This window comes from Lineus longissimus, chromosome 4 (genome assembly GCF_910592395.1).
Source record: "Lineus longissimus chromosome 4, tnLinLong1.2, whole genome shotgun sequence".
NCBI lineage: Eukaryota > Metazoa > Nemertea > Pilidiophora > Heteronemertea > Lineidae > Lineus > Lineus longissimus.
This window is the reverse complement of record NC_088311.1, coordinates 17145659-17168749: the sequence shown is the minus strand read 5'-3', so window position 1 is coordinate 17168749 and position 23091 is coordinate 17145659. Positions and strand designations below refer to the sequence as shown.

The following is a 23091-nucleotide window of genomic DNA, read 5'->3' as shown; positions in this document are numbered from 1 at the left end:
CCAAAATTTCAGCGAGGGGTCTGTCTTTGTAGGCATATAGCTTATCACCTAAGGGGGTGTCGCGCAGAGCCAGGTAGAATTCCAAACCAAGATCTGGTTTAAGGGTGCCGTATGCACGCTTGGAATAAAGACTTAGCCTAAAAGAGAGGTCGTCCAGAGTCTCCCCTTCCTCTCTCCTCGTATCGCGAAGTTTTGTCATCCACAGGGAACGTTCCCCGACATAATGCTTCTCAAGAGCCTTGACAAGGGAGTCAAATGTCACCTGTATGCCTTGTAAGTCCATGTTGGCTAGAACCTTGGCAGCCTTGCCTTCAAGTTTCTCACGGAGGCCGGTCAATTTTTCCTCCTTGGTCCAAGCCACGGTAATAGCATTAAAATTGGCAATGTAGGCCTCAAAATCAGTTTTCGTGTCATCAAAAGCAGGAATTTTTGGGCGTCGCCTTTTAACAAACGATTCATCCTTGCCGCCAAAAGAACAATTAGAATAATTATTTACCACAGGTGGTGGGGCAGTGGTGTCCACAGCATCATAGAAGTTATCTAATACTGGCATTGTAGTAGATGGGCGAGTGGGAGTCATTGCGACTGGGTGGGGTTGAAGTGATGGCGATGCAGTTAACTCATCCTGTCGAGGTACGGCCTGAGGTAACTGTCGAAAATGCTCTTTACTCTGATGTACATCAGCAAAGGTAACATGTGATGCTGTCTGTGGAGTAGGTACCGTCGCTACGGAAACAGGGTTGTCTGCAGAGTGTGACTGAAAAACTGGTGGCAATTGTGCATAGCCGGTATACATGTTACCAGCTGCTGCGTCGCTCCGAGGTGTTGACGTTCGCTGGTAAGGTGCAGCTGCATAGGTCTCCTCCATGGGTACCTGTTCATAGGATGTCCTGTTCCCTATTGCTGCTATACTCACTGAAAGGGCCGAAAAAACATCTACCAGTTTCTTCCTTATAGTTCCCAACAGCCCTAAAGCAGGTGGAGCAATCATCCTAGGTCCATCCTCACCATTGAGATCCCGCTGTCGCTGTATCACAGGAACCACGCCAGGAAGCTGTCGATGTCGTAGTCGCATACCCTCCTGCATAGCCGGTACATCCTCCTGCACATCCTCGTACACCTCTACATCCTCGCCATCTTGATCTGCCATGGTTGTGCTATATTATCAGACCCAAGTCTGCAACACACACAGTCTAATGATAAACAAAATAAGAGCCTACCTGTGCAACTGTAACAGATGTCGGCAGGCAGACATGCAGCCCAGTCATTTACCAGTATCACAACCTTACATTCATAATACTCTTACCACCATCCACAATACACCGTACACACAACCATGATCATTCCCTGAAGAAGAAAATATAGCTGGTTGTACCGTAATATGACAATGCAAAAATATTATCGAGCTGTGTAAAAATTTAGTTCTTACTTAAGTGGTTCATTCCAATGTCACTTTCTAAACAAAAATAATAAGAATACTTTCATGAATTTCTTCAAATTTACAACGGATGCAGAAAATGTTCAAAATGACTTCAAATATTATCAATCAAACCAAACCAGTCCACAATGATGAAATATCAGTATCGATGCAGCTCCATCAGTCATTAGTTGTGCTGTAGTCGTCTCACTCGCCTCATCCCGAGAAGCACAGCTTGCCGCATGCTGAAGTTATACAGGGATAGTCCCTCCTGAGACGTGAAATGAATGGCATCACCCGACAGCCGATCCTGTAGATTAACCAACACCGAGCGATCGTGTTTAAACGGAATGATACGACGATTGTCAGCGAGGGCTGACCGGACTGCAAAATTGAAGCGTTCCCTCCTCTGAGAAAAATCTGGTGCAACGTGAAGACCACGTCGAGATTGCCGTCTATCCACTACCAAACACAAGACCACTGCTGATACACGATACACATCGACCAATTCCTGAGCAAATTCCACTAGTTGCCTGGCCAGATATTCAGGTGAAAAATTGTGGGCGTCTACCAAATCGTTAGTACCCAGTTCAATAACAACAAGGTCCGGAGGTTTGGCCACTATAAATGTACGAATAAATGCACACCCTTCAGAGTCGATCTTTAAACCACCACGGCCACAAATTTGAACATACTCTCGGGGAACTCCAAGATAAGGACCAAAGTTAAAAGAAGTGCCTACCCACCGAGGCAAACCATGAAAGTTAATCATATATTCCTTGTAGCGGCGAACAAACGAATGTCCTACTACGAGCACATGCATGGTAGACACAGCGTCATGTTATCGCAATCACTGTACATTACACATAGCCAGAGCATGTATGTGTATCGTATAACATACTACATAGGACGCTGCGTGAGGACATCCATTTCAAAGACAAAGTTCCAGCCACCTAGAAAATGTAGGGGCCTATAAATATCCAAATTGGTCCGGGTGAAATTCATTATTATCATCATCCAGGTCGAGTTTAAGCCGAGGGTCGCCAGATGTGCGGTATTTCCCAGCTTTGGGCCTCGCAACAAAAGGGAAATCACACGTGTTTTGAGTTCACAAAACGGTACTACTTTTATTTACCAGCTCACCAAACTGGTGTCACAACGTATTGCCAGAGGGCAGCACCAACACGTGCTGTTCTGGCGTCCCAGATATGATACAAGAGGCAACCCAAGCACCAATCAGCCATAAACGAGAAAGTCGTGCCCCAACTTAAATGAACAAATACCATTGTATTGACCACTTTAACCAGCACGCGAGACATGAAATTGTCCCGAATACCATTACGCCCCTTGGCCCGCAAAAAAAAAGAACTACATGTATATCTTTCCCAAGAGTTGTTTCCACAAAGATTTGAATGCGACATATCAATGCATATAGCATATACTAAAGACAACCTAAAACTAATGCATAGCCTGCGAGTATCAAGGCTTCATGTGTATCTGACCTAGAAGGTCAGAAATTTACCGACCATTACCTAATATGTCTTTATATTACCCGATATGGCTATCAATATTACACCTGATATATGTTATATTTACAAATTCGTCGATTATATTGGCAACCTACCAAGCTTACAGTACCATAAAGTGTTAGACGTTACTTTCGAAAGATATCCCCCATTCAACAATATGTTAATTATCACGACCACCGTCATCAGTGTCTTGTAATGCACCAACAAAAACAAAAACCTCAGGACTGGTATGCTTAATCCGCGAAAATCTATGCTGAAAGAACCCATAACACTTATCAATCACCTTCATTTTCATTAAGATCTAAATAAATATATATACCTCAAAGGGATCGGAAACCATAATTTTGAGTTGCATCCTCCGCAAGTCGGAAAAGATGACTTTGGTCCTAAATCATGTGAGTTGCATCCTCCGCAAGTCGGAAAAGATGACTTTGGTCCTAACAATCGTATGCGTATCACTGTCAATATACATGTTTATATCAGCAAAGTACCGTGTCTATTTCTGAAGAATGTTCGGTGATCCATCCCCGCGTATTCGTCATATTCCGTTTGCCAATCCGCACGTACCCGTATGAAAGGGCATCGGTAACAGATAAGAGCTTTCCAACGTAGTGTATAACAGATTCCCAACGTAGTGTATAACAGATTCCCAACGTAGTGTATAACAGATTCCCAACGTAGTGTATAACAGATTCCCAACGTAGTGTATAACAGATTCCCAACGTAGTGTATAACAGCTTCCTAACGTAGTGCATAACAGCTTCCTAACGTAGTGTATAAGACTTATAGCGAGTAACTCGTTGCAGCAGCGGCCGACTATGGAGATGGATCCACCTCGCCGCGACCAAGATGAACCATGTATATTGGGCGCTCCCCGCTTTCAGATTCGGAAGGAGCATTTGGTTGAGAGAAAGACGAAAAGGACCGACCGGTGAGCCAGGAATGACCAAGTAAGAGAAACGGTGCCGTGGTGTCCGAAAATATTTACTTTAAAACGGGTTGAAATTTTGTTTACATTGTTGCGTAGGTTTGATTTTGACAGAAAAAAAACTGAGCCGAAAATTTTTTGTAATGTAGGTGACGCCCAGCCCGTGGACACCCTTGTTTGACATATTGTGACCATTATTCCGATATTTCCACCAAAAAATACGACGCGGCGAACCCGCTTGCGATAATAATCCCGACCAAAAATAACTATCGCTCGTCCATCTCACCATATAGCCATCACATAGTGATGATAATCTAGTAGGCTTTGGGTCCTCAGCGACCAAATGACCAGCCGTCGCCAGTCACCAGGAGCTGTTCCCCATATTTGCCTTTAGAATTTGATACGTGGGTCAATGCATAACTGTGGCCTCATTTTGCGTTGGACAGAGGCTGAAGCTTTTCACTCAGGAAAACCAGTCCAGCTGTTTCCCAATCTTATGCTCCACCTCACTTGTCCTCATTTATCGCCCGAGGCTTAATATATAATATATATATATATGATATATAGTGTGACGCTAACCGTATCCTAGGAATAGATGGTGGATGGACAGAGCGCACCACTCTAGTGGACATCATCGATGTCGGCCAGAGGAGGCATTTCCTCCTCCTCTGTGGGAGTAAAGTGATCTAGCAAGCTGGCAAGCCACGTGTATGGTCGATAATTTAAATGTTTACTAAATGCCCTAGGTGGGACGGGACAATTTTTTTCATTTCCTCGCGCTTCGCAAGGACCTGGGGGGGGGTCGACCTCCCCGCTATTACAGAGAGAGGACCATGCCTATGATAACTGAAATGGGTACCACAGGCCGGACACAATAGCTTCGTGAAAGAGTGAAACATGCGCCATACTAATACGATCACGCATCTGACATGCATGACGTGATGGCAACAAGGCATAAAATATACCGAGGGCTGAAGGTGGTAAAACGACTCCAACTCCGTATATGACCTGTCGCACCGTGCGCAGGTCTTCCCATATAAAATTGTTTGAAATAGATGAGCTCGATGTCTAGTACGCCGCCAAAGTTCTTTGTTCAGAGAAGTTGCCACAAAAGGGCCTCTACCCACTCCCGAACGATCTACTAACCCATAAATATGCGCCCTTTTTCCGAAATGTATTTTACTATAGCTGGTGTAAAAGAGTTGTGAACCCCGAACAAATTTAGTAGACGGGTCAAAAGGGACGCCGCCGATTGTACATTCAGATGCTGCTGCACGGCTTGACGAATGATGTCAAAATGTTGACATTGAAGGTGGGTGTACGGCCACTCCGAAATCCTACGGTAACAAACGTTGATGCTACCCTCCATATATTGTCGGAAGACAGACAGCTCCTCATCACAAAGACTAATATGAACGCCGCCTCAAAATAGTCATATAGAGGATATCGGCCAAAGTCTATGGGTAAATGCAGCAAATACCTTAGTAACTGCACAAAAACAACACCGGACACCGCCGCCGGCCAATCGTGTTGGGTTAGGTCCCCCACGGACTGGCCCTGCATCCCTCGAAATCGATAGACCATTATTCGCCATCTGAGGAAGAAAAGAAAGCTGTCATACATTTGATTTTCCGTTAACGGTCTTATTTAACGAAGCCCCCTGACGAAATGAAGCTTGTCGGCACCCGTATCCGTTTTATCAGTCAGCGAGAGGAAGAGATGAGTACATCGGAGCCGTGGGGCCGACCCCTCTTTCCTGTATCTTTGGTTCAGGTTGCCTTAGATTGGACATGCTGGTGGCCCTATCCACTAAGATGGCATTAACAAAACTGGTCGGACCCAAGAGGTCAGGTTTCTCGCAGAACATGACTAGGAATTTTGAGTTAACGCGATAGTACAAACGGACTTGACACGTGCTCCGTATTATGTGTCGTATTCTCCACTGGAAAACGCCAAGCTCCATTTCGGTGGGCAACCTACATTCATTAGAACATTCCCAGTCCAAAACTAGTTTCAAAGAGAGGCACGTTGGATGCACGGTAATCCCAACATCTTTAATTGAAGAAATTACCTTATACGCCAACCGGGAAGTCTGAGGCACTTCTGGGAACTTTGACATGTGACCGGCACTAAATTCGATCACCAAACAGTTTGGACTTATGCCCAACAAATAAGAGATAAGTACTTTTGCATATTTAAGAAAAAGTATTGGTAAGATTACACCTGTTATCGCCACGAGAGAAACCCTAGAGTCTGTTGACATAAAGCCATATCGGAGGCATTGAAACGTCCCATCCTTTATGAGTATGAAGGTACTCGACGGTTGTCACTCTCCTAACGAGACGGGATTCTTAAAAAATCGGTTTTTCAGCTCCAAAAGAAACGGTGGCCGTGCCTAAAAGATCGGTAATTTTCGCTCCTGACGAAACGGTGCCGCTCCAAAAGAAACGGTCAGTGGCGCAATGTTCCAATCTGAATTTTTGCTATTACTTATTTTTGTGTAAAGGGTACATAAGCAGTCCATCTGTATATCATCGTGGATTAATGGGATGTTCAAAATTAATATTTACACGATCAAAGATGCTCTTTATATAATTATAGTTATAATTTTTCACACAAATCTGCCGACAATATGTCTTTTTTCTATGCAATGAATTCACGGATAGGCGCAATGATTTGCACTCGTAAGTTCCGCCCCTGATAACCGACTCTTCTTTTATCATTTTCTTCTCACACTTCAGATCTATATCATAATACTATAAGGCGGCTCGCTAAAGTGCCATTTGGGGGTCGTGTTTCGTCTCGAAATTTTGCACGTTTGCAGGTGATATGTTATCCTGATGCAACGTCATGTTTATTTTCGGAAATTTACTTCAGCGGAGCAGTAATGAGGGATTTTTAATCGGACACGGTCAATTCTCCTTATCACTCACGGAAGCCAAGCCATTGCTGTTCAGTTATGCAGGGGATTAATGAATCACCTGCACTCCCTGTGGGGTGACTAACACTACCTGTTGAACGGCTGGCTGTAGGGGGATGATTGGAACAGCCTGTACACGTGTTGACCTGCTGAACCAAGGTTAATGTTATTTTCAATCCACGATTGTAGGTCACCTGATCTTCGAGATTTCGCGGGAAAGAAATTGTAAACAAACGCATGTGTGCAGTTCAAATGTAAACAAAAATGTATTTTGATACTTTTGGTTGCTGGACTTGGGTTTTCCCGCTGTAAGGAGCTGGGGTCAAATTGATGGTCTATCGTATATTGGTACTGTATTAGCCAGAGCTAGCCCTTGATTATGAAGGGATTTTCAAATTAAGGTTACAATGGTATGTTTATGTGCTCACCACAGCTTTCAAAACTTGATGTATCTGAAGAGGCACTCTGAACTTGGCATGGCCTTATCGAGGAGCTGCTCACGGTGCTGAACTTCTAGCTTGCCTGTCGACTAAGTGCCTTGCCCGAGATCATGCTACATGTAGGAGGAGCACGCATTTTAAAGTTTTAGTAGTGATAGTGCAATTGGTCCGAGCCATTTGGAGGCCGACATGTGAAGGCCTATCTGGGTTCTCCTTCATCTCCGTATAAAAAGGGGCATATTGCTGACTAAGGAACGAGGTATATTCACATTGCCTCATCATCTCATTCGGACCAATTGATTTACTTTTATATGCACGCATACAGCACGCCACAGGGTCCGAGTCTGTGGACAAATGGTTGGTTTAATTTGTCTCTTCGATATTGCTCCTTTGATATTGCATTATATTTTCATTGCAATTCAATCTATTCAAGGTATAGCCCATTTGAACCTGCCTGCGCCACGGGTACAATGCTAGTATACTTATATATGTGTAGTGAGGTCCTCGTACATGTTTATTAAACGTGGCCAACATATAAAGCAATTAAACCAATTTTCTATACATTTGATGCATGCTGTCTCTGCTTCACTTCAGTCAAAGAGTTGGCGTACTTACGAAAGGCTTCTGACCACCAGAAGGCGGCAAATAACAAAATGGCTAATCAGATGGATGCCATGACAAGAGAAATCGGATCTCTGAAGAAGATGCTATCAAAAGCATTCAAAGTAACAGAGTCAGTTATAATGGTGAGGTTCAATAACTATTGAAGAAGAATTCTTAATCTGAATACATTGTAATTTTATCTCATGATCTAAGAAACTAGGGATATTATGAATATCAGGGTCATTAGCGCAGACGGTAATGAGATCTAGATAGCTGGTGAAGAAGTAAAAAAAAGTCCCCTGGAAAAAGTGTCCGGGTCTATTGTAGCTCAGAGACTGAAGCGCATAATAGAAACCTGTGTTCCCCGGACATTCTATCCAAATTATAGGACATTTTAAACTTCTACACCAGAAAACGGCAGGGGTGATAATGGACTTTAACTGACAGGTATGGACATATTCTCTATACATACCATTGTGGCAGTTTGTGCAACTTCAACTAAGGCCTTTATGAATGGTTACGTTTATTTTCTTACATTTAGATATCTATTTGCAGGAACCATATGACTGTTGGCTAAAAAAGTCATTTTCCTTTGATGTTTGCATGCCAGACAACAGCCAATTGCTAGCAGTAAGTCAAGTTTTGAATTACAGTAGTTAGTAACCACAAACTGATGATCCCACGCCATGCAAACATTTCAAATCATGCTAGGTGTTCAGTGGTAGGCCTCATAATCAAGGACAACAATCACAACCAATCAGAATAACAACTGCATAGTCACTAGTGTTTTAAATATGATTCACCTTTCACCATGTCCTTTCCCTTTCAAGGATAAAATAACATCGCTGCTGAATAAGCACGGCTTGGATGCTACAGATCCCCACATAATCCAGGCGTGCTACAGTCATAAGAAGCACAGGTTTACTCAGTACAGGAGTGACCTGAAGAGAAAGGTAATTCCTCTAATTTGTAGGCATATGCCTGGGTCCATCCAGAATACAGTTACCTTGTCTTTCGGCCAAGCTGTAGCAATCAAAATCAATAAACGAAATTCACACAGTACGGAACATACACATGATTAACATTGAGTGTTCACCCCGGGGTGTTCACTAAACGATCTTAAGTTATTAATTAACGGCCCCAAAACTTATGAGAATCAATTATTAGAGTCCCAGGGTAACTTACATATAGGTCGCTATTAGCCTATTAGCAGCAGTGTATTAAGTGCTTAAGTCGCTTGACCAGTCTTATGTAACCTGGTAACTGACAATATACTGCTCATCGTGATTATGTTCAATAGGATTGTCTGATGAGTGCTGTCTGCGTTGTTAGGCTGGAGTTTTGATATTATTCACCCTGCCCATTAACATAAATCTAAACTTATCCGATATAAACATATCTGATCTAGATTGATCTGACCTGTTCTGCTTGATAGATTTACTGTAAGTGTATATTTCTGTTCAACAGCTAAATGGAAACCCCAAGGGAGTACATCCCATGGCCATGCCGGTCGGCAGGTTCAGCAACCATATCTTTGCAAAGGTGTTGAGAACTCCGTTGGAGACGGAGAAGAGTCAGAGACAGGCTCTCATGATTGTAAGTATTATAGGTAGACATCATAATTGGACCATTGGAATCAACTTCGTTCAGATGCTCTCCAGTTTGGTTTTAAATTCAACATGCATGACTTGATCTCCGTACAGAACTCAACCTAAATGCAGTTATCGATACATGGTTCATCCAACAGTGTGATATGTGCTTGTCATGGACCTGCCATAGGGTTACGACATATGTTTCATTACCTGTATTCAGTTAGCAGCAAACATGTATCTGCAGATTGCAAGTGCACCCCTCATGTACATGGAGATGGCCAAAATTACACTATTCATCACTACTTTATTTTGACCAGACAAACAGCCATACCCTGTGATATTGCATTCTTATTAATCGTTCGCCATTTGCATTGCAGCGCTCATTTGCCTACAGCGTCAAGCTCTTCCGTCGTGATGATGGCCCAGCAGAGCCAGAGGAGAAAGACTTTTGGCGTGGCTATTCAAATTACAGGTGCCTAGCTGTGGATAGCCCCGACAGCTGGGCCAAGCTGTTGGAGATCGACGACAAGCGGGTGGGGAAAGCCATTGATCGTAATATGTAATTATGGTGGTTAATTGAACAGAAGGGATTAATTGTAAATAATTGTAAAGTGGGTGGGGAAAGCCATTGATTGTAATATGTAATTATGGGGGTTAATTGAATAGAAGGGATTAATTGTAAATAATTGTAAAGCGGGTGGGGAAGCCGTTGATTGTAATATGTAATTATGGGGGTTAATTGTATAGAAGGGATTAATTGTAAATAATTGTAAAGTAAAATGATTGTAAATAAGGGGCAAATAAGATTTTAATTCAAATGTAAATAAAGTGATTGTAATTAAAGGGGTGATTTTAATTGTAATTGTAATTAACGTGTAAATGAAATGATTGTAAATAAGATGAAAACATTATTGTAAGGTATGGTGTAAAGTGCACATTAAGTTTAATATAATATAAGTTTAATATAATAAATATGGGTCAAAACGATTTTTATTTCTTGTTCTTTCTGTACAACTCTCACAGCTAATTTTAAACTGATTAACTGCCAAAAATTAGGCAGATAATCAAAATAAAATCAGTTGTGAAACGATGCCATTCACTAAGCATGTCTTAGTTGGTAATGAAATACACAGGACAAGGACAAAGTATACTTATAAGGGATGTTTAAGTGATCACATTTCATCCAATCAGGAGGGAGCAAAAATGATACACTCTGACACTGGTGGAACTATGATGGAACTCACAGCATAGAATCTACCACGGACGTCCCATGAACGTTCCATCGATGGAAGCCCCATGAACGTTCCACCCATGGCCTATCAGTGGATAGCTGATGGGAGACCAGTTGTTAAACGTTGTTTGCGATAATCATGAACTATCCATCCATGGGCTCCATGGATGGAACGTTCATGGGCCATCAGCTATCCGTGGACGGAAACTTTTGCCTGTGTAGTATCATTCCTTATGCAATGTCGGGATTCAGGAGTTTGAGATCCAATAATACTGTTTAGAGGGGCAGTTTCGAGAGAATATAGGAAACCTGCAAAGGGATACACTAAATGGTCTTTAGGGCCTATCCTCGCGGCTCTTCATGGGAAAGGAATAGAAGGCGAAAATAATTTAAAGCATTGAGAACGAATGATCTGTTTTAATTTTCTAAAAATAAACGTTATATGAATGATTGTAAATGTATATTCGCGATTCAAAATGTTCGAGAACCCAGTTATTGCATTGCATTTGGAGTATATGGACCGTATTATCACACACAAAATATAATACATTATGGAAATTTACTTTGCGCCAAATAAATGAATAACACCTGACTTCTCTCCTTTGTAAAACGATTGACAAAAAGCCCCAATACTAATCAACAAAACGCTATATCGTCGGTATAAATGCACACAAATGTTGATTTCAATTATGAATAAGTAGATAACATGAACATTGTACGTTTACGCGATATTATAAGACGTGGTGGCGTTCCGACAGAATCAATGAAAATTCTTGTGTTAACCACCTCAGAAAACACCTAAGTTACCCTTAGAACATGAACATTACCCTGAGAGACAGGAGTGCAGCCTATGAAGAGTTCTTTTTCAAAATGAGTAAAATGCATTTGAAAATACATTACATTACGTAATACAAACGCATTAAAAGATTACCGCATTATTGCCCACACACACATGATCAAGGTGTTTCGTTCAATAAGAAGGAAAACTTGCGGAGAAAATAGTCCATAACATGATAATATTACTATGATGCCCATGATAGAAAAAAAAATGAGCAGACACTTATCCCATTTTGGAAAAGCGTTCTTTATCTAATCCTGTCTAGTCTAGTCTGTCATTTTATAAGGCCAATCATAACACTGGAGTCATCCTAGTTTACTAAAGCTTTGAACTTGAAATTTGATACACATGACTCCCTACGTAATGTAACCTCGGACAGCGAATTTTGATCTGATCTGGTACTCAACTCGGCCACCAGGAGGCCAAAACTAAAATAGGTAAAAAGTGCAATATCTCGTTTATTAGTGACTTGTTTTTGATGATATTCTTATGGTACTTACTCCAGGCAACGATACATCACTTGTCATACCGACTTTGGTTTGACCTATATACTATACATGTACAATGTTTCTTAATCTGGATGAATTCCAAATATCTATACGGTGAGCACAATGGCCCCTGGCCGTTTCATTTGGAACCAGTGGTCTCTCCCTCAGAAACCGAATATCAACATCATCGTTTACATCGAATACGTGGAATGGCGGCTCAGATCGGGATCCGTCCTTCATTTGCTCAGGTTTTCTCAAGGGCAATATCTCGTTTATTAGTGACTTGTTTTTGATGATATTCTTATGGTACTTATTCCAAGCAACGATACATCACATGTCATACCGACTTTGGTTTGACCTATATACTATACATGTACAATGTTCCTTAATCTGGATGAATTCCAAAGTACCAAATATCTATACGGTGAGCACAATGGCCCCTGGCCGTTTCATTTGGAACCAGTGGTCTCTCCCTCAGAAACCGAATATCAACATCATCGTTTACATCGAATACGTAGAATGGCGGCTCAGATCGGGATCCGTCCTTCATTTGCTCAGGTTTTCTCAAGGGCGGAGGTGGTACTTCGACCAGTATATCCTGAGACTCTGCCTCTCCCTCGCCAGGAAGGCTCCCCATCTTGCTAAGTGTAGCTGTCTCCACTGCCTGGGCAGTCTGCGGGTAATACAAATCAACTTTGATTTGTGCCATGTCCAAGGCCGCAGCACATATAACGTTTGTTTTCAACCCACTCACTCCCTCAGTCTCATCACTTGGGCTGCTTCTGATCATCCCAATTTCCTTGGGGGTCGAGGGTCCTCCTCCTGTGTCTTCGTCCTTGTCGCTTTTCATCATCCCCAGTTCTCTGGAGGTCGAGGGCTCTCCTCTTTCAACGTCATTTCGGTCGCTTCTAATCATCCCCAGTTATCTGGAGGTCGAGGGCTCTCCTCTTATTCTTTCCTTCTCGTCGCTTCTAATCATCCCCAGTTCTCTGGAGGTCGAGGACTCTCCTCTTATTTCATCTTTGTCGCTTCTAATCATCCCCAGTTCTCTGGAGGTCGAGAGCTCTCCTCTTATTTCATCTTTGTCGCTTCTACTCATCCCCAGTTCTCTGGAGGTCGAGGACTCTCCTCTTATTCTTTCCTTCTCGTCGCTTCTAATCATCCCCAGTTCTCTGGAGGTCGAGGGCTCTCCTCTCATTTCATCTTTGTCGCTTCTAATCATCCCAGTGCTCTGGAGGTCGAGGGCTCTCCTCTTATTCTTTCCTTCTCCTCGCTTCTAATCATCCCCAGTTCTCTGGAGGTCGAGGACTCTCCTCTTATTCTTTCCTTCTCGTCGCTTCTAATCATCCCCAGTTCTCTGGAGGTCGAGGGCTCTCCTCTTATTTCATCTTTGTCGCTTCCAATCATCCCCAGTTCTCTGGAGGTCGAGGGCTCTCCTCTTATTTCATCTTTGTCGCTTCTAATCATCCCCTCTACGCTCTGCTACCATGTCACCAAGCGCTGATGTCCTCCCTGAGATCTGGCTTAAAGGTGAGAGCCAGATTGTCAGTGGACACCCAACCTATGGTGATGTGGGTCCCCCAGAGGTCCACGATCTTGACCTGCAGTGCAGGCGATAGAAGCCTGCAAAGGGTCTGTCCAGGTAGATGTCGACGAATTGAATGGGAAACGTTTGTGATCGATAGATTCTTTTTGTTAGACACTTTTGTGGAGGTACAATTCTAAAAGTTTACCGGCCGTGTACTGGAACTTACTTAAATGATGATTGATTACGGGTAAAAACAAGAGGTCTCGTGAGTCGTCAAAATCAATTCTCGGCAATCTCTCCAGAAGTCTCGGGATCCGGAGCGTCCCTTCCCTAAGTACCCAACTGTTGCGCATGCCCAGTCGAACACGACACCCCCGATACGTCATGCCCGACCAATCAGGTACTCGAGAAGCCATCACTAGGGTCGTCAGAATTTGTCGGTTCTGACCACTCTGGCCCTTATGCAAGAAAGCATCTGTGACCACGGCCAATTGTCCCGACGAACCCAAATGGCGACATCAAGCCCGAACCAGCGCAACAGCTGTATACTTGTGAAAAAAACACCTTTCGATAGCCTGACCCGATCCAACTCTCTCTCAAGTGATGTATAAAACATTTCTAATATTATTATAACCATTCCTGTTTAAGGTTCGCTAAGAAATTAAGTAATGTCAAACAACCCGGGAAGGTACAGCTTAGGGTCCACGACCAAACAGTCACAACAACCTACAGCCAATTTGAAGACAATCAGTGACGTCTCAATTATTCTCAAAGCGAGGGCATCACCTTTATAGGTGATCTGAACAACTAACTTGAGTCAACTAATTCCAACACAATCTCTGACTCTTCCGTCAAGAACCCAACCCGTACCTTACCGTACGTGAAGGTTGAAATCAAAACCGCTTATATATTTTATATCTAATCATCTTTTTCAGATTGAGTCTATCCATAATTAAACTGGGGCGATTCCCCTTTAAGTTTCTCTTATACTCATAGTTCAACTGGGGTAATGTCCCTTTAAGCTTACCACTATCTCGGCTCATTTACGTTATCTAATATTTTAAATCATTTTCGGACTGAACCACATTCGGCCCAAAGACAGTTAAGTCCTTATACATGTAACTTGTTTTAAATACGCGTCATGAAATGAAACGTTCTTATCTAAAGTGTATAGTTTTCGGACATCACGATTTCAATTTGTATCTTCTAATGTATTTCGATAAAATGTTCACCAATCCTGGCAACAGCTGAAGGATACTTGTACTGATGATTCTAATGCTTCCTATAGTTATGTACACGGCCCTTGCATAAAAGATATCAGCAGGTGCTGCCGAAAATAAAATGTCAAACCCAGAGCGAGTGTGTGACGGCTTGTAATAATTATACCGATCATCCACAGAAGAGAAATCATATGTATAGGCCTGTGATGATTGTCAAAATAATTCAAGTTTTGATGAAGCCTCAAGACCAGGATAATTTATAATAATATGGGTCTACTTCTTATTATCCATTTATTGTAGAAATTTAAGCCGTCTGTTACACTATCGTTGTAAACAAGGGATCCTAATTATAAACATGGGTCTATAGTGTCAATAGACGTTTTGTGTACAGTAAATGAATTAAAGAGATTTCTATAATTCCAATGTATCTTTTTTGTCGGAGTCTCGAGTATCGAATTTGATTCTGCAGCTACCTTACGTTTACACGTCTTCATGCAGTCATAAAGTACAATTGAACAACCCTTCACTTGTGGCTGCTGCAGCGGCGGTGCTAAAGAGTTAAATTTGGGACATTTGTCATTACCGTCAGCACGATGTGATGCGACATCACCATAGTCCGATGTTGGTGGGTCAACAACCAAACAGTCGTTATCGGTGGTGTATTCGATTTCGTCGCCAGTTTGGTTATGCATTTTCGATAAATCGTACAAACGGTGTTTTCAGCCTATAGTTTTGCAAGTGTGTCGGAGTATCATGTTGTGCCATGACGTCCATAATCCATGGACAGACTTTGGACACATAGCTCATTACGAAATATTCCTCATGTCGGATGCACATAAGTCCACACGAAGAAGTGATGACCAGTGTTACACGGTACAAAATAATGGCGCTTCCTTGACTCGTTTTGGGTAATAGGACTTCGACATATTCCTTTTAGATCGTTTCCCACCTTACCCTGAAATATATAATGCGAAGAGCACAATGAACTGATTTATCAGTATACCGAAGTGAGATGATCCGGGGAATCATCGTCAGAAAAGTACAAATTTTGCCAAGAATATCACTTATAAATCCACCCAAAACTTCCCAAAACTTCGCAATGTATGCTGAAGAAGCTAACTTGGCAAAACACAGCACCTCCAATGCTTTTCATCCCCGACAAGTGTGCGAGTTATTTCCTAAAAAGAAGAAATAGGCGAGGATTGGTTATATGTATCATTGCTTACCGTTTTGGTAAAAATAGGTTTCGGTGTGATATCAATTTGGTTTTTGTTTAGTTTTGTGCCAGTAATGAACTACTTATGCGGAGAAATTCGAGATTTGGGGAGGGATTTTGGTATAGTAAGAGGTCACGCTACTGAACTAGAGGCACGTGCGGCGCCATGTTTTTGTTCTGAGGCAGTAAGAATTGAATTAATGGATTGATCGTCGGCAGAATCTGCTTCAGAGTCATTATTTGGATCCCCAATGATTTTCTTGGTGCTGGGAGTGGTAAGTCATATTTGGAGATGAGCCTTTCGCTTTTTCTCGTCAGCGCGGGAGTCTTGGGTGATATACGTGTCACATTAGGTGGTGGGAGGCTTTCCATCTTGATGTATTCATGCGAAGTTGACGGGGTACTTTGAACTTGGGGCCCTACAAGAGGGTTCGCAATAGCGGTCATACTCAGTGGATTGTTAATTTGAGGCATTCCGTCTCTTCCCACCATTATGTACTCATTTGGATCTGAATGAGATGGCGTTAATGGAGTTATATCATCATAATGTGCTGTAGAAACTGGTTGGTCACCATAGGTGTTAATGGCCGAATCACTCGTGGCTGTACGCTGAGAAGCGGGACGCCTGATGGGACGTATATCGGCTCCGGCGACAGTGCCTCTGCGTTGGGATCCATCTCTGTATCGCCGAATATCCTCTTCTGAACCGATGTAGAAATATCTCATTGAGTTGTACGTTGATGCTAGAGTTCGTGTTGACGGAGCCAAATGGGCCAAAGTTAGGGAAGGAACCCATTTTAGTAAGTTGTGTATTTTCTTCAGGTGGAATGAAATGATTTAGGTTTATCCGAAATATGAGAAATACGGGAAATCGGGAGCATCTGCGGGTTTCAGATCTCAGTGACCATTTAGTTGGGTGAGGCAGAGCTCGCAGAAGTATTAGCGAAAGAAGGTGTCGTGGTTGTGGGCTTGAGTCGGGGAGATTAAATTGAGTTCGGGCCAAAGGATGCTGATGAGTTGGAGTTGGTGAATAAGGGCGTCGTAATCATTAACTGAGGCGGAAATAATAGATGCGGATATAACAGACATATGATTGAAGAGGATGGAGTATTGTAACTTAAAATGGCGGGGGGAAGGTGGGCGAGGTCCGACTAGGTATCAAGGTTTTGGGCTATTTGGTTTAGGGCAGTACGTTTTTGACGGACGAGGAAGAAGTCCGGTGTGGAGGAGTCGTTAATTAGGGCGTTAGCATAGTTAGGAGCGAGGGTGTCAATTGCACGGTGGTAGGTGTCCATGCTGGAGGGGTCACTTTGTGTTGTGATTGACGGAGCCTACTATCGTTGGTCGGCGGAGCCTAGTTCTCTGCGGTTTTGGTTCAAGTTTGTTAATAGACAGTTCTTTTTGTGAATATAAAGGTCACTTTGTGTTGTGATTGGCGGAGTCTACTATCGTTGGTCGGCGGAGCCTAGTACTATGCGGTTTTGGTTCAAGTTGGTTAATAGACAAAGTTCTTCATGTGAATAAAAAGGTCACTTTGTTTTGTGATTGACGGAGCCTACTATTTTTAGTTGGCGGAGCTTTGTACCAGGTGGTTCTGGTTCAAGTTGGTTAATAGACAAAGTTCTTTTTGTGAATATAAAGGTCACTTTGTGTTGTGATTGGCGGAGCCTACTATCGTTGTAAACAAGGGACCCTAATTATAAACATGGGTCTATAGTGTCAATAGACGTTTTGTGTACAGTAAATGAATCAAAGAGATTTCTATAATTCCAATGTATCTTTTTTGTCGGAGTCTCGAGTATCGAATTCGATTCTGCAGCTACCTTACGTTTACACGTCTTCATGCAGTCATAAAGTACAATTGAACAACCCGTCACTTGTGGCTGCTGCAGCGACGGTGCTAAAGAGTTAAATTTGGGACATTTGTCATCACCATCAGCACGATGTGATGCGACATCACCAGAGTCCGATGTTGGTGGGTCAACAACCAAACAGTCGTTATCGGTGGTGTATTCGATTTCGTAGCCAGTTTGGTTATGCATTATCGATAAATCGTACAAACGGTGTTTTCTGTACAGCCTATAGTTTTGCAAGTGTGTCGGAGTATCATGTTGTGCCATGGCGTTCATAATCCATGGACAGACTTTGGACACATAGCTCATTACGAAATATTTCGCATGTCGGACGCACATAAGTCCACACGAAGAAGTGTCCTTCTGGTAACATGTTTTTTTAGTGCACTTTGAAAACGTGAACTCGTTGCCGTGAATTGAAAGGAATATTTGCATAATGTAATCCCGGCGTTCATCACGGCGTTCATATACGCTGTCGAAGACAAAACACTTTTTACGCTGCGTATCAACGACTGGCAACACCCAGTGATGACCAGTGTTACACGGTACAAAATAATGGCGCTTCCTTGACTCGTTTTGGGTAATAGGACTTCGACATATTCCTTTTAGATCGTTTCCCACTGTCGGGAACACCGGTGTAATGTTTTTGAGTGTTTCTGTTTTTGAGTGTTTCCCCTCATTGTTTGGGAACGCTCAAAAATAGATTGACGAGTTTTTCTGTGTATCCCCCCTATTGAAAAGTCATGGTCTCTCTAGCTGCCCATTGTTTGGAAACACTGAAACATGGGAAACAACAACCACAGATGTTACACCGGCATTAAGGGGTTCTGACCCCTCAAACAATGTAAAAGAACTCAGAGAAACGCGACTTTCTATCGAATCTTCACGCGCACACCGTCCACGTGGTTTATTGACCTAATTTACATGATGGTATACAGGGTGTTCCGTAACTAGTCCGCAACATTACCTCCCCAGCATTGGAGGCTTCCAATACCTTAGATAGGCCTAAACCACTGGGCCTAATGTAAGGACAGTTACTTAACTCTATAGAGTCACAACCTTATACTGGAAAGACAAAGCTAGACTCAACTCAACTAGACTTCACCCTTAACTACTATGATTGTCAAATTAGCTCAGAACATACAACTTTCTATGAGAATACAATTCAGAATCAACTCGGAATCAAACACTAGATTCCTAGGTAACCAAATGCTATTAGACTGAAACTTCCAAAACACCTATTTACTGGTCTTAGCAGAAGACAGGGCCTACTGTAACACTAGGCCTGAGACATGCATCTTACAACAGGAAAGAAAGTATAGAAGTATACTGGACTGTAGGATCTACAGGAACTAGCATAGAAACATACACTACAGGATGTTCCAAATAAATGCAAGTTACATACAAGATTTGCCAAGATGCACATTGATAGTACTGTAAAGTACAGCCAGAAGCAGCAAAAAAAAACAAACTGCATAAATGAACAACACATGGGAAAAAAATTTTTCTCCAAGGTGTAAATACTCTACACAGAGGAAACATCTACACAAGAAAGGCACCAGAAACAGTCATGAGAGATTGTAAACATCACCTGAAAGGACTCCAATTCACAACCTTTCAGTACAAATAAATTTTCCAAATCTAGAGACAAATGGAAAGAAAAAACCTAAATCTCTCATTTCTGGGCAGGTGGCATTTCTGAGCAATCTTCAGAACACAATGCAAGTGAGTAATATCGTATATGATTCGTATATATTAGAGGTCCAGTTTGTCAGGTGCGCGTACGGTGCGTCCTACACGCGTTACAACTGGCGCAGGTTCAGGTTCGGTGGTAGGCGGTTTACCACTGGCGTACGAATTTTCTGGCACGGTGCCAGTAGATATATCCACAGAATGAACAGAATCTGCAGAATTCACTGGGTTCACAGGTTCACAAGTGCCATCTGCTGTCTGACAAGACTCATCACATTCACTACACAGCCCTCTGAAGGACACCCTTGGCTGTTCTGACAGACACACTTCTAACAACACCATCAGAGCCAGGATGCAGCTCTGTAACTACAGCCATAGGCCACTGAAATCTCTTCAAATTGTCCTCCCTTACCAGGACCAGGGAACCAACCTTTAACTCACCATGTGTTTTGAATTTTGTGACAACATGGGGTAAATTTCTCAAGTACTCCTTTGTCCACACCTCCCAAAATTGCTTGAGGCGCAATTCTTGCAAAGCCAGGCGGTCCTGCAGGTCTACTGAGGTCACAGGAGGAACCACTTCACGGTCATCAGAGGAAAGGCCTTCTTCTGGTTGGAAATGCGATCCCCTGCCAATGAGAAAGTGAGAGGGAGTAAGGGGGTCAGGAGAGTCTATAGTATCACCAGTGAAGGTGAGTGGCCGGGAGTTTATGCAGGCCTCTATCTCATGTAACAGAGTCTCCAGCTCAGTGCGGGTCAGTGACGCAGTGCCCAATGACTTCCTTAGGCCAGATTTCACTGAGCGCACCAGGCGCTCCCACCAGCCCCCATGCCAGGGACTACGAGGCACTATAAATTTCCACCTTGGTGCCAGGTATCGATACTCTTTCACTAACTCATACTTTGCAGCTACAAATGTCTTGGCGTTGTCGCTAAAGTTTACAGATGGCAACCCTCTTCTTGATACAAAACTCCGGAAAGCCAACATGAAGTTATACAAGGACAGCGAATCTGTCAGCTCCAAATGTATGGCCCTCACCACAGCACATGTTAATAGTAGTACGTATTTTTTCTCACCAGGCTGGTCGGCACAGAACATGTGGCCGAAATAGTCCATGCCTGTCACAGTGAAGGGTGAGGCCTGCTTCACTCGAAGTGCAGGCAGAGGCGCCACAGGACGGTTACAGGCTGCACCATCCTGACGCTGACATCTCACACACTCACGTTTCACACCTTTGGCCAGTTTACGTACACCAACTATCCAGTAACATCCACGCAGGGATGACAACAGAGCATTCACACCTGCATGCTTCATCAGTATGTGCTGAGATCTGACTAGCAATTTAGTCAGCCAATGACTGGGAAGGATGATAGGATGCTTAGCTTGGTAGGATAGACTAGACAACTGTAGTCTTCCTTTGATCCTAAGATATCCCTCCTCGTCCAGGAAAGGTGAGAGAGTCATCAAGGAGGAGTGCTTTGGTAAATTGGCACCCCTAGCAAGCGCTTCTATCTCATCTCCGTAGACACTTTTCTGCAAGCACTGCAGCAGAAATTTCTTGGCCTCAGACAACTCATCAAGTGAAAGGTTATCACTCACCTTATCAGCAGGAACAGGGGATAACACAATATTTCTAATTCTCTTTTTCAACTTTCCAATAAACCTCAGCACCCGGGCTGTGATCCTCAAGGCCTTACCAAAGGTTCCCAGCGCTTCGAGTTGGTAGGCAGTGCAAATTCTCTGTTCTCAGGTGTGCCAGACACCAGACTAGTTCCTGCTCCGGTACCGTCATCGATTTCATCATGAGTCTCCTCCACTGGAATATCCTCCTTACCATCTGCAAGAACAAGAGGTGAAGCAAGCCACGCTGGGCCATGCAGCCACAGCGGGTTATCACACAATATCTGAGCAGGTGCCCCCCTAGACACTAGATCAGCAGGGTTGTCAGCATTCTCAACATGACGCCAACTGGCAGGATTTGTTAAATCCTGTATATCTTTCACACGGTTGCCTACAAATGTCTTAAACTTAGACGGTTGGGATTTTATCCAAGACAGAACAATGGTCGAGTCGGACCAGCAGTGGTAGGATACTTTAGAAATATCCAACTTCAGCGCCTTTAAAACAAATGCAAGCAGACTAGCACCAACTAGGGCTCCAAGTAGCTCTAGCCTGGGCAACGTTAACCTTTTTAGAGGGGCTACTTTGCCCTTGGAGGTGACAAATGCCACCCTGAAACCACCATTACTATCTGGTATTCTTGCATAGACGTTCGCTCCGTAGGCCTTCATGCTGGCATCTGAGAAGACATGGAACTCCAACAGGTCAACAGTCTCCTTCCATACTGTTCCAGGGAAATAGCACCGAGGAATCATCCACGTTTGGAGAACTTCCAATCCAGCCACCCAAGAGACGAATCTGGTCAGCAGCTCACCAGGGAGAATCTCATCCCAACTCAGACCACAGCGCCACACATCCTGGAGCAGTATCTTGGCTGTCATCACATAGGGACTCACAAATCCCACAGGGTCGAATATCCTGGAAAGAAGACTGAGAACGGTACGTTTCGAGCAAAACAGATCACCTATGGGGTATCTGGGCACCATCAAATGTAAAACTATCTTCTATACTCAACCATTTCATTCCCAGGACCTTCACAGCATCATCTTGGAGATGGTGGTCTCCAGAGTCCTGACAGAATTTGTCAAGTAACACGCGACTGTTGGAATGGCACTTTGCCAATGTCATCTTAGCGGCACTGAAAATAGCACAACCGTCATCAAACAAGTGGCACGTGTCAAGATCGGTATCAGCCCCAGAGAGCCAATCATCGACCCAGATGTTTTCTGAGAGCTCCTCCACCACTAATGATGGAGGGTAGGTTGCTATGTGGTGTTTAATTGTTGCATTGAGCAAAAAGGGCGAGCTGCGGTTTCCAAATGTTACCCTCAGAAACTTCATGGTACGCACCTTTCCATTACAATTCCAAAGGAATCTATGTACATTTTGATCCTCAGGGCGAACCCCAATCTGGAGAAAGGCTTTACACACATCGGCAGTCAGAGCTACCTGCCATCTTGTGAACTTCAGCAATATCGCCACCAAATCGGGCATAAGGGACGGCCCAGTTTCTAAGCAGTCATTCAGAGATATCTTGTTGTATCCCTTCGCCGATGCGTCGAAAACAGGCCGGACCTTTGAGCTGACGGCATCTTCTCGGACTACTGCGCGATGTGGCAGGTAGTAGATTGGGTACGGACCTGCTAACTCATCAGGTGTCACCTCAGTGATAAATCTGAGTTTCTCGTATACCGAGAGAACAGAATTATACTTACCCTTAAGTTCCTGGTCCCTCTCGAATCTCCTATTAAGCGTGGCAAGTCTCTTCCTAGCCATGGTCTCGTTATCCAGAAGTATTAAGGTAGCAGGAAGGGTTGGGCGTTTGTGGTTTCTGAGTCTGAGGGGGTTGGTGTCTGTTGACTGTGCTTTAAGAGAGACTAGGCATGGCGCCAGTCTCTCTTAAAGCACAGTCAACAGGCATTTGGTCTCAGTATTTGGGTTTTGATTGCCATGACTGTACCCCTGTAAAAGTCAG

At 43.3% G+C, this 23091-nt stretch overlaps 3 protein-coding genes across 3 annotated transcripts; 1 reads left to right on the top strand and 2 right to left on the bottom strand.

Annotated features, from left to right (window-relative positions):
* The first annotated feature begins 7883 nt into the window (after positions 1–7883).
* Positions 7884–10228, top strand: LOC135485867 (uncharacterized). Its single transcript, XM_064768202.1, has 5 exons — positions 7884–7980; positions 8393–8467; positions 8668–8790; positions 9305–9433; positions 9807–10228. Exons 1-5 carry the CDS (start codon positions 7888–7890, stop codon positions 9990–9992), a joined length of 606 nt encoding a protein of 201 aa, XP_064624272.1. The 5' UTR covers positions 7884–7887; the 3' UTR covers positions 9993–10228.
* Positions 10229–19558: 9330 nt separating this feature from the next.
* On the bottom strand, positions 19559–21997 carry LOC135486793 (uncharacterized). Its single transcript, XM_064769893.1, has 3 exons — positions 21194–21997; positions 19937–21095; positions 19559–19707 (listed from the first exon to the last, which is right to left on the bottom strand). The coding sequence occupies exons 1-3, from the start codon at positions 21995–21997 to the stop codon at positions 19559–19561; spliced, it is 2112 nt and encodes a 703-aa protein (XP_064625963.1).
* Positions 21998–22076: 79 nt separating this feature from the next.
* LOC135486792 (uncharacterized) lies at positions 22077–22892 on the bottom strand. Its single transcript, XM_064769892.1, has one exon. The coding sequence runs from the start codon at positions 22890–22892 to the stop codon at positions 22077–22079; it is 816 nt and encodes a 271-aa protein (XP_064625962.1).
* Between the last annotated feature and the right edge of the window lie 199 nt (positions 22893–23091).